The sequence below is a fragment of the Entamoeba invadens genome (assembly GCF_000330505.1).
Source record: "Entamoeba invadens IP1 unplaced genomic scaffold scaff_1105074724523, whole genome shotgun sequence".
NCBI lineage: Eukaryota > Evosea > Mastigamoebida > Endamoebidae > Entamoeba > Entamoeba invadens.
Genome location: NW_004191758.1, coordinates 29,326 through 43,730, shown reverse-complemented (window position 1 = coordinate 43,730; position 14,405 = coordinate 29,326). Strand labels below are relative to the sequence as shown.

The 14,405-nt window shown below is 30.0% G+C and overlaps 4 protein-coding genes across 4 annotated transcripts; 2 read left to right on the top strand and 2 right to left on the bottom strand.

Moving 5' to 3' along the window:
* Positions 1-4,101: 4,101 nt before the first annotated feature.
* EIN_003130 (serine-threonine protein kinase, putative) lies at positions 4,102-7,475 on the bottom strand (the record flags this gene model as incomplete). The annotated part of the gene is made up of 4 exons (XM_004184226.1): positions 4,102-5,766; positions 5,872-6,214; positions 6,299-7,045; positions 7,069-7,475. The coding sequence occupies 4 exons, from the start codon at positions 7,473-7,475 to the stop codon at positions 4,102-4,104; spliced, it is 3,162 nt and encodes a 1,053-aa protein (XP_004184274.1).
* A 1,642-nt stretch (positions 7,476-9,117) lies between these two features.
* Positions 9,118-10,263, top strand: EIN_003120 (hypothetical protein; the record flags this gene model as incomplete). The annotated part of the gene is made up of 1 exon (XM_004184225.1): positions 9,118-10,263. The coding sequence occupies one exon, from the start codon at positions 9,118-9,120 to the stop codon at positions 10,261-10,263; it is 1,146 nt and encodes a 381-aa protein (XP_004184273.1).
* Positions 10,264-11,483: 1,220 nt separating this feature from the next.
* Positions 11,484-12,680, top strand: EIN_003110 (hypothetical protein; the record flags this gene model as incomplete). Its single annotated transcript, XM_004184224.1, has 1 exon — positions 11,484-12,680. One exon carries the CDS (start codon positions 11,484-11,486, stop codon positions 12,678-12,680), a length of 1,197 nt encoding a protein of 398 aa, XP_004184272.1.
* A 475-nt stretch (positions 12,681-13,155) lies between these two features.
* On the bottom strand, positions 13,156-14,058 carry EIN_003100 (hypothetical protein; the record flags this gene model as incomplete). Its single annotated transcript, XM_004184223.1, has 1 exon — positions 13,156-14,058. The coding sequence occupies one exon, from the start codon at positions 14,056-14,058 to the stop codon at positions 13,156-13,158; it is 903 nt and encodes a 300-aa protein (XP_004184271.1).
* Between the last annotated feature and the right edge of the window lie 347 nt (positions 14,059-14,405).

The window sequence follows — 14,405 nt, the reverse complement described above, 5'->3', positions numbered from 1 at the left end:
TGGTACTAAACAGGCTCTAAGCATCTTTACTTCCGTGTTCAGATGGGAACGGGTGTATCCTACTTGATATGAACCTACCGAAAGTTGAAACACAAGAAGATAGACTATCTAAAAAGAAAAACATAAAGAATCGAATACATGAATGAAATGAATAACGAGTGATAATAAAACAGTTATGACAATCATAATATTATATATTAATGAACAATCGGAATTATATTTTATGAATATATTGGCATAAAATATCTGTATAAGAACATAACAATCTTGATACAAAACAACTCAGATTCATAATATTTTAATAAACTTATAAAACACTCAAAATACGTGTTTTGCGCATGGGTTATATAATATATTGTAATATTTGTGTGTTCTAAAAATAGAACAACAAAACTTAAAAAGGTAGATTACCTGACGTTCCCATCTGTGTGAACATAATGGTACTAAACAGGCTCTAAGCATCTTTACTTCCGTGTTCAGATGGGAACGGGTGTATCCTACTTGATATGAACCTACCGAAAGTTGAAACACAAGAAGATAGACTATCTAAAAAGAAAAACATAAAGAATCGAATACATGAATGAAATGAATAACGAGTGATAATAAAACAGTTATGACAATCATAATATTATATATTAATGAACAATCGGAATTATATTTTATGAATATATTGGCATAAAATATCTGTATAAGAACATAACAATCTTGATACAAAACAACTCAGATTCATAATATTTTAATAAACTTATAAAACACTCAAAATACGTGTTTTGCGCATGGGTTATATAATATATTGTAATATTTGTGTGTTCTAAAAATAGAACAACAAAACTTAAAAAGGTAGATTACCTGACGTTCCCATCTGTGTGAACATAATGGTACTAAACAGGCTCTAAGCATCTTTACTTCCGTGTTCAGATGGGAACGGGTGTATCCTACTTGATATGAACCTACCGAAAGTTGAAACACAAGAAGATAGACTATCTAAAAAGAAAAACATAAAGAATCGAATACATGAATGAAATGAATAACGAGTGATAATAAAACAGTTATGACAATCATAATATTATATATTAATGAACAATCGGAATTATATTTTATGAATATATTGGCATAAAATATCTGTATAAGAACATAACAATCTTGATACAAAACAACTCAGATTCATAATATTTTAATAAACTTATAAAACACTCAAAATACGTGTTTTGCGCATGGGTTATATAATATATTGTAATATTTGTGTGTTCTAAAAATAGAACAACAAAACTTAAAAAGGTAGATTACCTGACGTTCCCATCTGTGTGAACATAATGGTACTAAACAGGCTCTAAGCATCTTTACTTCCGTGTTCAGATGGGAACGGGTGTATCCTACTTGATATGAACCTACCGAAAGTTGAAACACAAGAAGATAGACTATCTAAAAAGAAAAACATAAAGAATCGAATACATGAATGAAATGAATAACGAGTGATAATAAAACAGTTATGACAATCATAATATTATATATTAATGAACAATCGGAATTATATTTTATGAATATATTGGCATAAAATATCTGTATAAGAACATAACAATCTTGATACAAAACAACTCAGATTCATAATATTTTAATAAACTTATAAAACACTCAAAATACGTGTTTTGCGCATGGGTTATATAATATATTGTATTATTGTGAGTATTATTATTTTATAATTTTTATATTTTTTACTCTATTTATTAATTTTTATTTTATTTTATTTTTGTTTATGATTTAATAATACCATTTAATTTATTATTATTTATATCGTCACCCGCTAAAAGCAATGAAAACACGACAAATGGTGTAAAGAAACTATAATTTATTATTTTATACTATAATTATTAAAAACATTAAGAATAACATTAATAACATGAAAAAATCAAAAAAAGAAAATAAGAAAATAATTAATCATTTTTTGTCAAGTTTTTTGAATGGTTTAGAAGACAACGGCAATCTTAAAATTGTGGTTTCTTTTTTCCTTATCTTATTTTGGGTTTTTAATGCTTTTTTTACTTCCCTTTCTTTTCTTTTAACTTCAATTTGGAAAGGGAGTAATACTGTCTTTCTTTTCTTTTAAAGCAACGGAATTGGTTTTGGAATAAACTGTTTGAACAATTCTCTGTATTGGGGCGTTTTTATAAATTTACAATGTTCGATGGATACACGACACTTTGGAAGCGTTTTGTCAATCCAGTTGACTATTCCTGCTTGTTTAAAAGCAATAATATTAAAAGGAGGTGTTGTAACCACAAAGAAAGAATCCACCAATATCATCAACTCTCTTAGTCTGTTTCCGAGTTCAATATTGTAAAAATCTGGTTTTTTATCTTCCCAAAATAAATTACCATCCACATCTTCCTTTTCGACTTCTTCTTGAAAAAGCAAATTTACAAAACTGTCGTTCGCTTTTAAAGAAGACATTCTTCTTTTAAGCCTACCAAATATCCCCAAATCAAGAACTTGAAGGAAATGAGAAGCATGTGGAGTTAATCTAACAAGAGTTATGTTATTTTCAGCGAGTAACAATTCAATAATCGAGGAACTGTGGCTTTTTGCATTATCCCACACTAGACAAGCTCTAAGATCGGACATTTTTATTTCAATTCCAAGCGCATTCATTTCATTTTTAATTTCAACACGTTTTCTATTAATATAATCAAGCAGAACAGTTCTAATCCAGTCTTCACAAATTTCACGCGTAATGAATCCAGACACACTGTATCGGAATAAAACATTATTTTCCGTTAGTCCATTACACCTATATTCATTTGGAATGGAACAAACGGGCAAAATAACAGTTGGTTTCAGAGTTGAACCATCAGCAGCAACTGCGGCAATTAAAGTGCAATGTCGTTCATCCCTCTCTTGTCGACAATACACAAATTTCATTTCATAATTCATTGGAACAAAACAGTGTCCATCCTTAGAATCTGCTCTTGGACTGTAACCCATTTCATCCATGTTAACAACAAGACCAGAAAAACAATTATCTACACTATTTTGGAGAGTCAAAAAGTAATTTAACACATCAATGGGATTTACATCGAATCGTTTTTCTGCAAGTTGTTTGCACGTTACAAGTTTTAACCCATGTCTTTCTGCCCAACGAATTGAAGATTCTTTTGTGGTATTCAAGTTGCATTCATCAACAAAAAGACTCCAAACATAATCTGTTGTTACTGCTTTGTTTTTTAGTAATCTTCTGGATATTTTAGAACAAAGTATATCAGATTGTTTAAAAGAAATGTTATATTTACTTTTAGATTCATTACATGTATAACACGCTTCTTCTTCTTGTTTAATAACAGCGGAAATTCTTGGCTCATTCACTTTGAAAATTTTTGCCAGATCTTTTTGAATTATTTTCAGTCTCAGAAAACCATCCAAAACATTGATATTGTAGTATGGGTTGATAACACTTATAAACACTTTTGCGGATTCCAAACTTTCCATATTTTTATTGAACACCTTAATATTTTTATAAGCAATATAAATTTGTAACCGTTTATATTGACTGTAGCAAAATTCTTTTTGTTTTAACAGAAACAGCACAAACAAATAACACAATGAATCTGATACATCCAAAGAATTTGCCGAATCGTCGAAAGCCATCGCAGGTGCAGGTTTGGTCTTTTTGTTTTCTGGTATTGTCCAGGTAAGTGTATTTGTACTGCATTTTTCCATTAATAATTGATTTTCAGTTCACCTTTAATCTATTTTGACAATGTTTTAGAATAAAGTAAATTTATAGTTAATTTTGAAATACTTGCAATATAAAGAAAAAAATGACAAATTGAAACATAATCTAAAATCATAATTTCTAAAAACTATAAAATGGTTTCTTTAGACCATTTGTCATAAATTTACACCTTTTAGCGGGTGACTATATTACATTTTTGATAAAAATTTGTTTGTATATATTTTTAATTCGTGTTATAAAACAAATGTTATCATTTTTTTATTGTAAGTAAAAATTTTTTTTATATTCAATTATATTTTTAATTTATTTTAATTTTTATGATTTTATCTAAATTATAGTTTTAATTTACTTAATATTAAATAATTAATGTTTTATTACTCTGAAATACTATTAATCTGCTTTTGTATTCTGTCTGTTCGTTTGTTAACAATTTCAACAATTCGGTCGTTCTGATTTCCTTCTTCTAAATTGTTGTTAACGTCTTCGTCTATTTTCACGATACTGTTACATACTTGATCGAAGGAAGGGCGATCTTTAGGATCAGCTCTCCAGCATTCCATAATCATATTTTTGTATAGAGTCGGGATGTTTTGATCAAAAGAGAGTCTTTTTCCTTCTTCGACGTGTCTTTTGATGTCGAATATCGATTTAAGTTGTGCATATGGTTCGACTTGGTAATAGAGTTCCCATGCTGTGACAGCAAATGAGTAGACATCACCAGCAAACGTGTATTCGTCTTTGAAAGTCTCTGGTGCTGCATAGATAGGTGTGCCAAGTCCCTTGTCTTCACTGTTAGTAATTGATTTCTTTTTGAATCGCGATGTTCCAAAGTCTGTGATTTTGATAGTACATGCGCTGTTACAGTCAAGTGAGTTGACCAACAAATTGTCGGGCTTCAAGTCCAAGTGCATGATTCTGTTCTCATGAAGAAATTGCATTCCACGTGATGTGTCAAACAACATCCGCACTTTCAATTTGTATGGCATCTTGACATAGTCTTCCTTCTCTTGTCGCAAATATTCCCCAAGTGAGCCAAGAATGAAGAATTGGATGACCATCGACACTTGTGGGATGTATGTCACTGACCCAATGTAACTCGCTATGAACGGATTCCTCAGCTTTGCCATCATCTCACACTCAGCAACAACATTCTTCTTCAACTCAGCAACTTCGTCTTCATCCAATTTCTCCCATCGAAACTGCTTCACAGCAACTGCAACACTTCGGTAACTCCCCATATACACTCGTCCCATCGCTCCTTCTGCTATTGGCTTCTCAGAAATAGAAAGTTCATCCATATCAATATGTGTCGAACTCGCCGCATCTGTTGCCAAAATTAAGTTGTGGTGGTATTTTATTAAGATGCTTTTAGAAAGTTTATCCATGTTTCTTTGGTCTGAATTATTCCATGTCTCAAAGTTTTTGTCTTTTAACAACAGAGCTATTTCATTAAGAATACCACGACTTTTAGAGAACCAAACGGTGTATGGGATTTTCATTCCTTTCAACTTAGTTGTACAATATAATGTCATATAACATGTGACGCAACTAATTGCTCTTGGTCTCATTATAATAACTTGTGGATCAAAGTGAAAAACATATTTTGGAGTATTTGGTGTGTGAAATATGACCATCATATATTTGTTTCTACTTCTATTTTTAACATGTATATTCTCGTATCGAGTGTCCATAATAGCAGTAGCACTAGTCGAGTTTCCAAAGTCGAGTTGTTCAGGATCAACTTCAAATTTGGATTCTTTGTTTGGTTCACAATTGACAGAGCCGTTGATATAGAAATGGTACGTTGGTTGTTGTTCTTTAAACAATTCAATGTCTATTTGTTTGTAATTAAGAACAAGTAGAATAACTGTTATTATAATAGTTATCGAAATCACAACAAAAACACTTCCTCCAATAACAATACCAGCTATTGCTCCTCCACCAATTGATTTGAGTTTACATGATGTTGTTTCTTCGGGGTTGGTGATATATCCTTCTATACAAAAACATTGATCATTACAATTCACACCGCTATCACACTACAATTGAGTTTATTATTATTTATTATTACATTGAAATAAGACAAATAATAGTTTGTTTATTATTGTTAAATGTAATACAACTTTTGTATCAGAAGAACAAACTTCTTCATCTTTGAGACTATTTGTACCCCAACGAACTTGATCAATTTTATAATTCCCACAATTTATGGATTGACACTTAAAACTAGTATTATTAAAGAAAAACCCGTTTGCAGTGTCACAGTAACAGTTTTGAACACACCCATATTCACTTCGTTTGCACTCTTCAATATCGAGTTTGTTGTCATCATGACAATAATTTGATACACATAAATTGTTTTGAAAAGTATATCCACTTTCACATTTACAATACTGATCACACCCATTAGATCCAAAGTAGCACAAATCGTCATGATCTTTGATTTGCCAATTGTCGTGATAATAACACAACAAATGACAATCATCTCTTAATGTAAGTATAATTCTATTATTCTATTATTATAATACTATACTATACCATAACAATAGATATCATTATTTAACAACAAACCCACCATATCCACTCTTGCAAACACACTTCGCTTTACTTGTTACACACTCTCCTTGTCCGCTCTCTGCATGACAGTGATTCGGGCAAATGACTTGATATGTAAATAAAACATCTGAGTAATAATCTTGTGTAAATAATGAAAAAGTCTGTTCATTTTTGGCTCCTTTAACTTTCACTAATATTCCTTCTTGTTCTAATTCAAGCGTCGACACTTTAGAACCACTCCACATTGAGACACACACTGCTGTTAAAGTATTATTTGTGAATATAATTTTATTTGAAAGGAAGTAATTCAATTTGTTTGGTCTTTTAGTGGAGAGAAGAAGTGAATAATTAGCATCAAAAGTAATTGTGAAAATCACAATTTTTGAAAGAAAAGTTGGCATACAAGTTGGATAGTAATATATTCCAATAGTGTCAAACGAGTATTTCACTTTTCTCACAATCGACAAATTCTTTGCCATTTCATCTGTTTCTTTTTGTGAAATTATTGTTGTGTTATCTTTTAATTGAAACACTGAAAATGTCACTGTTAAAGTTGCGTTGATTGTTTTCACTGTGTCTGTTGATATGAAAAATGTGAAAACGATTTCTTGTGTACCATCATTGACATAATCATAATGAAAAAAGTTTCCCTTTATAATAACATTACGTGATGACACTGGTGAAGAAGTATGAGCCATACAGTTCCCGCTCTTTGCATCTCTTTTAGACTTAGTAATATCCATTGACATAGCAACATCATCACTATTTTATCAACAATGGCGTACATGTAATTGTTTTTGATAGGAGTCATATTAAGCTTAAACCATTTACCAACTCGGTATTTCATTGGATATCTACAAAAACTGTAATCAAGTGGTGTATTTGAGTCTAATATTATGGGAATGGGAATACCTGGGAAGATCTCTTCTTTGTACTGATCATCGGGCATCCACCTGTTTTTACTTAATATTGAATTTGACTTAAGACACTGCCCTTCTGAATTCATGAGATATGCTTCAGGGTTTAATGCACTTGGTGAACTCCATTTACACGAGTTACAAGTGTGGTCATCATCAAATGTATCTGAACATGTTGTGTTACAATTGTAGTCTGCAATACATGAAGAACAGCCTTTGGAACACAAAAAACTCGAAGAAAGTGGCACCAAAAGTATAAGGAGAATACAAGTCATAGAACCAACGTTTGACTACGTAAGTCGATCAACCTTTATATACAAAAATCACAACAAATTGATGAAATGAAATGATCAAAAAGACTGAAATCTCACTTGGATTGACTCATTGTTTTAATTTATATTTTTTATTTATAAATCAATAATTTAAATATTATTATATTTATTTTTATCATTTTTGCATTCCATTTTTTTACTGTTTTCTGTTGTAGAATCTCCTCATATTTCGTATTTTTATGTTTGGGGTGTGTATAAAGTTAGTTTGATTATAGTGCACAACATTTTTATCTTTGAAATCTACATTATTTAAAAACCTGTTTACAAGATTAGTTGTATATAATTAATTTGTTTTATGCATTTAGATAATTATGAAAAGCAAAACAAAATCTAAAAATAGAAACTTAATAATTTGGAATCAATTTATGGTTCTATTACTTTTTCATTTTAAGTTAACAATTGTTATAAAACCATTTATTTATTATATTAATTTTTTTAAAAATTTTTCAAAAATAATAATTTTTATAGCGGAGATAAGCAATTACAAATATAATCATCATTAATGATAAAACAAACTATATAAAAACTTTTTATTAATATTTTTGTTCAATACAATTAATTAATATTTGTAATATTTTAAATATGGAATTGGTATGTTAAGCTAAGGTTTATTTGCTTGGCAAATAATTGTTTTCCCAACTATAATTATTTTTTTTTCAATTTGTCAAACCATTTCACATTTCAACAAATCTGGATATTGAATTATAATTATTCAAATATAAATTTTGTTTTAAAAACAATATGGATTTGTTTTTCTTATTAACCAAATTTAAAAATGGGTGTTGTTATTAGTTAATAAAGTTTTATGTTTACACTAATTATTTTGTTTAAATGTTTATTTTTTATAACACTGTTGACACAACGGTTATGTGAATAATCATATTCTTAATTACAAAAATAATACACAATTATAACTCATTGATTTTACGCTGATGTATCAATAGATCATTAAATATGATGATTTATCATTGCTTTAAATGCGCCTTTTCTTGTTATAACCATTATTGTAACACAAAACATGATAATGATTTGTGAAATGTGACAACTAATTTATATTATTGACTGGAGTTGTTTGTGTTATTTCCAATAAAACATGATAATTTAATCGTTAGTTAAACAATAAAACCAACTCTTAAATGCCTTTGAATAAAACACTAAACGGAAAAAAATAAAATTTAGTTGAAACTCAACAAATTGACACCTTTCTGTTTATAATTAGATTGAATAAAATATATGTATTGTGCTAGATCTCCACATGTTTTTTATCCAAAATTAAAAAAAGTTTTTAAACAATAAAAATTTATTAGCTTGGTTTTGAGATTAAATACCTTGTAATATTTAAAATGTCATCCAACCCATATATAATTATGCCAAATAAGTTTAATAAATTGAATTTATTTTATTTTGTTTTTTTTAGTCTTTGAAAAAATGGTAATAACTCAAAATATTAAAAAATAGAAAATAAATTATTTATAATTAAACTATATTTAATACATTTGTTATTAATTATACTATTAATCGATTTAAATCAAAACATTAAAAAAAACTTTAATAAAATTTTAACACGAAACTTAAAAAACACGAAATGCCTCCAAAGCGTCGTTCGCAGCCTGTAGACATTTTAGACAAAGCCGTTTTAGATTCCAGTGGAGCTGTTGTTGTTCCTCCACAAAAATCGACTCCTCCGGCCTCTCCAATTAAAAAACCTCAACCGAAAAAAAATCCGGACGACAAGCCTGTTTGTTGTTTTGGTAAAAATTGCAAACTGACAAATCCTCTTCATCGAAAACGGTATTTCCATGACGGTGAGGGGGAGGTCGAGTTTAACACTTTAAAAGACTCGATAGCAAATTTGAAGGATGTCATGGCGAAGGACAGTGACACGCAAGAAGAGAAGATAACAAAGGTTGATGCGTACAAAACGCTCTTAGTGAGTGCTCTAGAGACCAATAAAATCGGACCCGAGGAGAAGCGACTTGTTCGAAAGTATCAAAAACAGATGGGTGTGAGTGTAGACCAACACGCTGGCCTATTAGCTCAGATAGGGTGGACAGAGGACGACTATTTTGATGGTATTCGGACCGTCAAAGACTACGACGTGATGAAAGAAGTTGAGATGTTATCGAACAATGAAATTGGTGTTATTTGGATCCAAAATGGGTCCACTGAGTTTGGTCAAGAGGGCGACTCTGTCTTTGCTAAAGTCCACACAAAGTTCTTCCAGACGATGTCGTGCGCGCAAGGAAATTACGTAGTTGACAAGATTGGCATTGTAGTGAACAAAGCACTTAAAATGCAGTTCAATGCGACAAAGACTGAATTTAATGCAAAAGGGTTTGGAGAAGAAGAGTGGGCGTTCCATGGGAGTAGTCAAGACGCCATTCAAAGTATCTCAAAAAGCGGATTTTTGATGCCAAAAAACAACAACAAAACAGCACAGCTTGACTCAGGGTTCTTTGGGAGTGGAATTTACTTGACTTTTTATAGCGACTACGCACTGTTTTATTCAGAACAAAGAAAATCAAATCAGATGTTATTGTGTCAAGTACTTCCCGGAAAATCATTCAAATGTAAAAAGAGGATGGACGGGAAAAAACTCGAGAAGGGTTATGACTCCCATTTTTCACCGAAAGGTAACGAAATTGTTATGTTTAATCCCAAAGCGATTTTACCTAAATATATCATCCAATTTAGAGTGAATGACGCTAAAATTAGACAACAAGAGGGATAATTTAAATGAATTTGATTATTGATTTGTTTGGTTGTGAAGGATTTTAGTAATAATTTGTATTTTTATTGTTTTTATTGATGTATGTATGTTTTACATTTGTATATGATATTTTTTATTATTAGATTTGATTTTTTTGTTATTAATTTATAACATATTATAAAGCACTTTATTACTTATAATCCATATATTAAATAATCAATGTTTAAATGATATGATTGTTTTGCAATTGGGTATGAAATAGGTATTTTTAATAGTAGGTGGATTTCAGCATAATATAATGTAGTGTTTAGTTTGATTCGGTTAATATAGACAATTTTCGAATAAAATATTATCTAATTTACTATCTTTGTTACTCAAAACAACAAATACCTTAAACTTGATTAAAGTTATTTTAAGCTAGTTTTTAATAGTCCTATTAATTATTAAAGAATTGTTTATTAAAAACAGTGAATAAATGTTGTTTAATTATTACTTTTAACTGTTATATTGATTTTCATGGTTCAAATACATAAAAATTAAAAATCAAATAACGGTTCAAACGTTTTCAAAACAATTATAACTGAAAATGTGGTGTTATAACGTATGAATTTATAATATAAAATGATCATTTTAATTATAAAATGGTTATGTGGGTAATTAGGATTGTTATTTTGCAAACCTCTGAGTGTTTATTTTTTTAGTTTGAAAAAAATAAAAATACAAAGTTTAAGGCCAATCTTACTAATGAACGTATTTCAATATTTTATTATTTTATTTTTTCAACAGTGTAATTATTTATTTTTAAAACAGTAAAAATACATTAACAGAAATTTATTAAAAATTTCATTTGAAACTCCAATTATAAATCAACTACACTTTATATTTTAAATTTATATAAACAAATTAAACTTGAATAAGATAAACATGTCCATACAAACCGGTGTTATCACATTTGATCAATCAGATTTAGTATACACTGACACCAAACCCATTGGTCATGGGTTATTTGGTGATGTTTATAAAGCTTGTTTAAACGGTGTCAATGTAGCAATTAAGGTTCCAAACTTTCCTCTTGTGACCGATTTTTTTGACTCTTATCTTAACGAAATGGAAGTGATGAAGCGTTCTCATCACAAAAACATTGTTTCTTTTCTTGGGACAACAGTGAGAGACAACAAGCCTTTTTTAGTAATGGATTTTATACCCTGTGACCTTTACAAACTCTTCACCACAGTAAAAACATGAGTGCATTGTACACCTCGAAACCATTGACGTTTTCTTTTAAATTGGATTTGTTTATACAATGTTGTTTGGGTGTTCAGTGGTTTCATGAAATTCTCAAGTTAGTCCACGGCAACATCAAACCGTCCAATTTCCTTCTCAACGAAAAATTTGAAATCAAATTGTCTGATTTTAATTATTCAACAGATGAAGAGGATTCCACTCTACGTAAAAAAGTTAATGAATCGACCTTTTATTGTCCTCCAGAAGTTTTGGATGGCACTAAAAACACAGTAAAAGCATCAGACATTTACAGTCTTGGTATGACTCTCTGGGAAGTTATTTATGAACTCTCTCCATTTAATGAGTGGAGAGACATCAATTCGCCACAAGAACTCTCCTCACACTTAAAAGAGGGACTCCGTCCATTTTTATTGTTTAATTATTTAGAAAACAACTGTGGGAATGATATGAAAAGCAAAGAAATTGAATCGAAAAAGGTCGAGTTCGATTACGTCTTTGAAAGTGCGAACATTGAAATTGAAAATGCAATGAAAAAGTGTTGGGTCACCGAAGAGAAGAAGCGAGTAAATATAACTACGTTACTTGACACAATTATTGACATAAAAAGAAGTGCCGAATTTGAAGACGATAGTGCAGCAGTCTGGTGGAAGAAAAATTTTGAGAAGAAACAAATAACTCAAAGTGTCTCAGTCAATGAGTTTGTAGCTGCACTAAAAAAGAGTGATGTGATAAATGCAACACAAGAAGACTGTATTACACAGTACCTCAAATTATTTAATGAAGTTGACTTGAAAAGGTTTGAATATCTTTTGGATGCGTTTGGACACTTTTTCAAGTCTAAACCATTAATGAAAAAGATGGAGAGTGTCGTTGGCGCAGACTGGTTTTTCCCAAATTACACAAAAGACCAAGCAACATCACAAATTGAAAGTGAGATAGATGGAACTTTTTTAATTCGAGAAAGTAAGACTGAAAGAAATTCGCCATGCACACTGACTAAACGTGAAAAAGGAAAAACGGTTAACTCAAGAATAACGTGCACTATGAAAGGAAAAGAAGTTGAATATTCAATCGGTGTCAAAGACAGAATTTTGTCAAGAACAGATTTAAAAGAACTCATCGAAAGATTGCAAGCAACCAAGAAAATAACTACTCCTTGCTCTAAACTTGAAAAAAGTTCATTTTACAAGTAATTTACTAATTTTGTTCTTTAAAACAATCTGCTTTAATTTATTTGATATAAAAACATAATAACACATCAATGTATATGCATTTGTTTAAGATATTAAACAAGTTTTAGAATTACAAAACGGAAAGAACTATTACAAAGTGGACAAATAATATGCATTCTTTAAAACCTTTTTTATCGCTTTACTAATTATAAATTATAAAATAATAAAAAAAATACATATTACCACATTAAACAGTAATTATTTTTAAGGTGTCTTCTGTTTTCAAAGTTAAAAATAGCATGCTATTTATTAAATTAATAACATTTGAATCTATTTAATGATATTAAAATAAAAATAAAGAGATTTAAAAAAAGGAAGCAGTTTTTTATCCCTGATAATTAATATTTTGTTGTTATAGAACCCTTGAATATGAAACAAATGTTTTTAAGTGTAACAAATATAAACAATTTACATATTAATTAAAAAACACAGCCATTCAGTTATTGCATAACCCCTCCCAATATAACATATCTTTAATGTTCCAGTAGACGTCCCAGTTGACATCCTTAGACAAGTGTTTTCCCCAATGATACACAGGTGTTGGCAATTTCAAAAACTCCGACATGTAACAGTTAAAAGCGTCACCGCAGACTGCATACTTATCATACTTGTACATTTTAAAGAACCTTTTTGCCTCTTTTCTACCAAGAAGTATTCCAAAGAATCCGGGGAGACACTCTGTTCCTCCCGGTGGGATGACTCGACTGAACAAATTGAATCGATCGATGATTGTCCGAATTAACACGTTTTCGCCGTCGTGATACTTCGAAAAGAGCGAATAAAGCAGTTGAAAGAACTTTCTGTCGAACGACGTGTCGTCCTCGAGAAACATGATGAAGTCCGGGTTAATAGTGTTTTTGGCGTAGAGCGCCAAATTGAGTGAATAATAATTGATGACGTTATCTTTAGTAAAATGTTTCCATCGATGAAACGGTCTGTTGTTCGCGTCTTCCTTTTTAAAGTCGACCACCCAACTCTCAAATTTGTCGGCAGCTTCGCGAAACGTCTTATCATTTCGAAAGGAAATGGGAAGAAGAGTCACTTCATATACCGTTATACCTCGTAATGTTAGTGCATCAACAACCTTGTGATACCCTTCAAAGTCACAATCGACACAGCCACGTGTGATGAAAAATGTTATATTGATGTTCGAATGGTCAAAGGAATACGCGTTTAATAGATAATCAATAGTAAAGGAAACCATGTCATATTTCTTCGGAGCAACACACATTGTTAAAGCTAAAGTGTAGGTCTTCTCGTCTTCAAATGTCAGTGAAGGTTGAATGGAAGAAAAAAAGAATATTAATAGAAGAAGTGTGGAAGACCAATGATAACCCATTTTCTTGGCGTTTTTCAGTTTTGGGTTTAATTTATTATAAATTAAGTTTAAATTAAGTATTAAATTATTCTAATAAAGTTTAATAAGATTATAATTAATAACTCACATGATATAATAATAATTGTTGAATTGATTTGAAAAAAAAATTTATCTATTTGTTATTTAAAACATTTCAAAAAACAAAATATCCAATTAATATATTCCAAACAACAAGAATATAATATCTGAACAATCTATTTGTTAAACTTTAAAATAAATCGGATTGCGATGATATATATTGAATATTTGAAATTTAAATATTTATATAATTTAATTATTATTATTTTATATGTGTAGTTAAATTTATT